Source organism: Phragmites australis, chromosome 18 (assembly GCF_958298935.1).
Source record: "Phragmites australis chromosome 18, lpPhrAust1.1, whole genome shotgun sequence".
In the NCBI taxonomy this organism is placed as follows: Eukaryota; Viridiplantae; Streptophyta; class Magnoliopsida; order Poales; family Poaceae; genus Phragmites; species Phragmites australis.
The window spans coordinates 21531755-21536448 of record NC_084938.1 but is presented as its reverse complement, the minus strand read 5'-3'; the positions used below and the strand labels follow the sequence as shown (position 1 = coordinate 21536448).

Sequence of the window (4694 nt, the reverse complement as noted above, 5' to 3'; positions counted from 1 at the left end):
TTTTGGATCGAGGTGGAGGAGACTAAGGAGGGCAGCGGCTACGGGAGCAGCTTCTGGGGCTGGAACAATCCAAACAATGGAGGGTGGGGTTGACCGAAAAATACGGTTTACCATGTCCACATGTCCTTGCTGGTGCTCTACTAGACTAATATCGACCGATTTCATGGAGGCTCGCTGGAGGGCAGGTATCATGGACGAGACACAATAAGGAGGTTGGGAGAAAAGAATGCGCTAAGGAGTCATGGAGGAGACGCCAGGATTGAGCTCGAATCGATGTCCTCTCGCAGGGATCGAGCGAATCGCCGTTCGGATCGAGCGAATTGCTACTGGGATCGATCTCCTCGCCGCGAGCTCGACTGCACGGCGGATGGTTACGTACACGACTCGACAGCAACGGCAGCAGCGACGTCGTTGAATGCAGCGAGGTAGAGGCTGAGCAGCAAGAGGGAGAGCAGCGTGAAGAGTGTCGAGGCGCTATGCGGCTGCTTCATGGATGTGGTCATGTGGGCCACCGCGTGCGCAATCCCTCCGTGCAGGTAGAGCGAAAAATACTTCCCAGATAGACGGATTAGAGTAAGGCACAACTGCACAGCAGAACTACCGTTTTCTGGTCAAATGCATGGATTGATACTCCTAATTACTGCCACACTCAATCACTACTTTTGTCCATGCTCGCTGAGCCAGTTTGCATTGAGAAGGGCGGCCGAGGGAAGGAAAGGGGAAGAAGAAGACGGGGAGCAAGGTAGTCAATTGGATGCTGAGGCTGTCCATGTGATGTATTGTTTGTTTTTTTCTTGGATGTTGAGAGGGAAGCAGCGGCTACCTAGGGCAGTAAAAATCACGAAGCAGGGGTTACATATATCGCTATGGTTCAAGTAGACTCTGTAGATTATTCTAATCACGCAACTTGTTAGTAATTATTCAATATACTCAGTACTAATTATCATATGCTTTGATTAAAGGTGGTACCATATTTGGCAAGTCTAGCCGTACAATCTGGGCAGACTACCTTGCTTGTTGCGACGAGGTTAATCGAATCATGGCACGCTTGGCATTTATCACGACTCTACCCCTAGCAAAACACAAGGATCGCCGAATAAAATTACTGCAGGCCGCAGCTTCCGGAAGCTTCCAACTCCGGCGCGGCAGCGCCGTCACGACCGGGTGCGGGGCTCTCAGCACGCGTAGTACTCGACGAGCTCGTCGAGGGACTCCGGCTGCGGGTCGGCGTTCTCCAGCATCCAGAGCATGTGCTCGAAGAGGACGACCTCGCAGCCGACGGCGGTGCCGGCTCCGCCAGAGCGGTCGACGAGGGTCTGGAACAGCGGGTGGCCCACGAGCTCCTCGGCGATGAGGTACCGGCGCCGCGACTTGCCGACGTAGACTGGGTGCAGGCCCTTGGGCACCTCGTCCGCGCCGTGGAACGATGCCGCGCGCCCGTCGCCGGCGCGGTCGTCCTCCTCTCTGGGCGCCGGCGCTCGGGAGATGCGGCCGGACGAGTGCCACCTCCTGATCATGCACCGCAGCTTGCTCAGCCCGCCCTTCGCCATTGCCTCGCCTCGCCTGCTCCTCTTCCTCCGACGCTCGCAACACCACACGCGCAATTCAAGAGGTACTTAGAGAGAGAAAGCTAGAGTTTTTAGAGCTCGAGAGACAGAGCGAGAGGGAATTTGAGGAGGACGGTGGTGTTGATGATTTGGAAGACAGGGGAGGAAAACAAATTTTATAAGATTTTGTCTGAATAGAAGAAGGGGTCAGGTAGGGCTCGCATGTCGGCGGGAGGTAAAGCCCAGCCGCTTAACGGGCAAAAGGGCGGAGGCAACTGGCCGGGCCGTTTTGTCCGGAGCAGCTCTCGGCTGTACCGAGCGTGCCTTGCGGCTGTATGCACGTATGCGCCTTTCTCCTCCCCTGCTCGATCCGTCCGCCATCCGGCGGGCTTCGGGGAGCAGGAAGCGTAGGAATTTTTTTTTTATTCCTCATATCTAGGGGATAAGTTGTAAGTATCTGAACGAACGTCCGAACACAACGCACACTACATACACCAACACACCCTAAAGCGCACGCTAGAACTAGAACCTATACCAACACACATCTACTAGAGATTCACGAAGATTCTAACTCCGCTAGCGACAAGCGCGTCACCTCCTCTTATGATCCATAGACGCCTGAGGATACCTACAAATTTATTTTTAAAAATAAATTCTAGTAAGACACCCGAGTCTGATCCCAGGATCAACTCGGGCGGGGAGCGCTCCACCGGAGATCGCTACCACTGGGCTACGAGCCCGTTCTCGAAGCGTAGGAATTTGGTACAGATGCCTTGCTCTGCCGCGCAACCAGCCCTGTTCGCGACACAGGATTTTGGTTCAAAAATCCAGACGTGCAAAAATCTATGCTGTCATGAGCTGGACCACCCAGAACAATAAGTAGGAAAATGGAGCCAGTCAATGATTTCATTACATGGTAAAACTTACTATAATCTATTATATTATTATTTAAATGTTAAAAAAACTCACTATGTTCGCTCTGAAGTTACAAAATTATCACGTTCATTAGAAAAGAATCTAGACCACTTGTTGTTATAAACATCTAACTGTCTAGATTAAATTAAAGTGTTCATATCAAATATGATTAATAAAGCTCAATTTAAAAATAAAATAAAATAAAATATGTAATAATTAAAATTAAGGTTAAAATAGAAGAAAAAAAATCCATATCAATCTGTATAACCGTGGGGTTGGATACAGCTTGCAAGAGTGTCAAACTGTGTCCTTGATTGCGGTCCTGGCGCACGAGAAACTGTGTGCTTCGTATATGCCTTCGTACTGCGACGGCCTCCTCGGCCAGTGGCGTCCGCATGGACCTGCAGTCTGGAGGGAGAAAACACAACTGGAACTCGTGCAGTTCTGGTAACACGACCATTGTGACCGACTGGGCATGCAATGCATGCAGCTCCAGCTTGTGTGCAAGCTGTATCCAAAAGTAGCACTGGTACTATAAAACGCCAAAAAACGAATTCAGTTAGGCTGCCAAATGGAAGAGAAATTTTGGGCGCTGATGTTGGTTAATTCTCACCATGCATGTATCCTGGAATTATTTGGAAGATATCCAGGTCTCTATCACCTAATTTCTAGATTGGTATTGCGAAGACAAGCTTTTCCTGATGCAGCTAGTAAAGAGATTAAACTATGAACATCGTGGAATAATAGATATGCTAAGGCTTAGTTTGGTTGGACGTAAGAGTGCGAGCCTGCATGGGAGGTCTTATCTCTTTTGTATGGATGCCTGAATGGAACGAACTTGTCCAGAACCAAATTGTACTTCCAAGATCCTGAACCGGTATGTCAAAATCCGCTGTAAACAGTACTCGCTAGCTCAAAAAATACTAAAACTTCTATTGCTCCAAAATAGTGGTTTTCTATTGTTTCAAAAATTCTAGAATTTTTTAATGTATTTTATAATTCATGTGCAACCCGTTTTAATTAGATTCACACAAAAATCTTGTATAGAATTTAAACTAATTTTTTTTAATAAAAGTTACTTTTATAATTTTTAATAATTCTTAGGGCCTCAAATAAATTCTAAAAAATCTGAAAAAATTTACTAATATTCTTCCTATGTTATGAACTAATTTTTAAAATTATTTACAGCCTTAGATTATATGGTAAAAAATAAGTTACTAAAAGATCTGTACTAGAATACTCGCAACATTATAAGAAAAGGCTTGTAAGAAGTCCAACTACAAGAGCGGTTGAGATAAAGAGACTGATTAGACCAGCGATAGAAAATGTTGGGGGAGCTTTGATACCACATGCATGCAGCATGCGACACAACACCGTCCATCAGTCGAACTCCAGGCGCCAGTCTGTGATACAAAAACAGAAGTCTACATCATATCAAATAATCTAAACGTGATTTATGCATTGTTTACACCACCTCCAGTCATTATTTTCATCATGGTACTACTATAGTTGGTTGAGATAAAGAGACTGATTAGACCAGCGATAGAAAATGTTGGGGGAGCTTTGATACCACATGCATGCAGCATGCGACACAACACCGTCCATCAGTCGAACTCCGGGCGCCAGTCTGTGATACAAAAACAGAAGTCTACATCATATCAAATAATCTAAACGTGATTTATGCATTGTTTACACCACCTCCAGTCATTATTTTCATCATGGTACTACTATAGTAGCATGTACCGACCACACAAAAACAGAGCACCCAGCTATCCAGGTCTCCAAGAATTCGAAGATAATGCAAGAGAAATTCTATTCATTCCTGATTGATCGAAAAAAAAAAACAAATTAGATTACTGATTGTGACAGACATGTGCATGAGAGTTGGGCCTGTGTTGGTTGCATTGTGTGTTACATACGCCTCTTTGATCTGCCGGAGCTAGGGGATTTGATCCGGATGCGCTCTGCCTTGTACTGTAGTTAGTGTAGATCGGCGCGAGATGATAATCGGAATCGTTCCGAGGTATCTGCCCTTGTGGCAACGAGTGATCTTGGACGGCGGATTCTTTCTCATAACTTTGTACTATTATCTTTATTTAGATATTGCTAGTCAAGTAGCCTAATTCTCAAGAATTATCTAAACGGGAATGAATTTCATGCGGCAAACGTAAGTGGACTTCGTTATTCTGCAGGGAAGCAATTCACTCTACAAATAGTACCTTTTCCAGTAAA

The 4694-nt window shown here is 46.1% G+C and overlaps 1 protein-coding gene across 1 annotated transcript; it reads right to left on the bottom strand.

Annotated features, from left to right (window-relative positions):
* Nucleotides 1-1111: 1111 nt before the first annotated feature.
* LOC133899665 (auxin-responsive protein SAUR76-like) lies at nt 1112-1583 on the bottom strand. Its single transcript, XM_062340693.1, has one exon. It carries the CDS (start codon nt 1548-1550, stop codon nt 1176-1178), a length of 375 nt encoding a protein of 124 aa, XP_062196677.1. The 5' UTR covers nt 1551-1583; the 3' UTR covers nt 1112-1175.
* Nucleotides 1584-4694: the final 3111 nt, after the last annotated feature.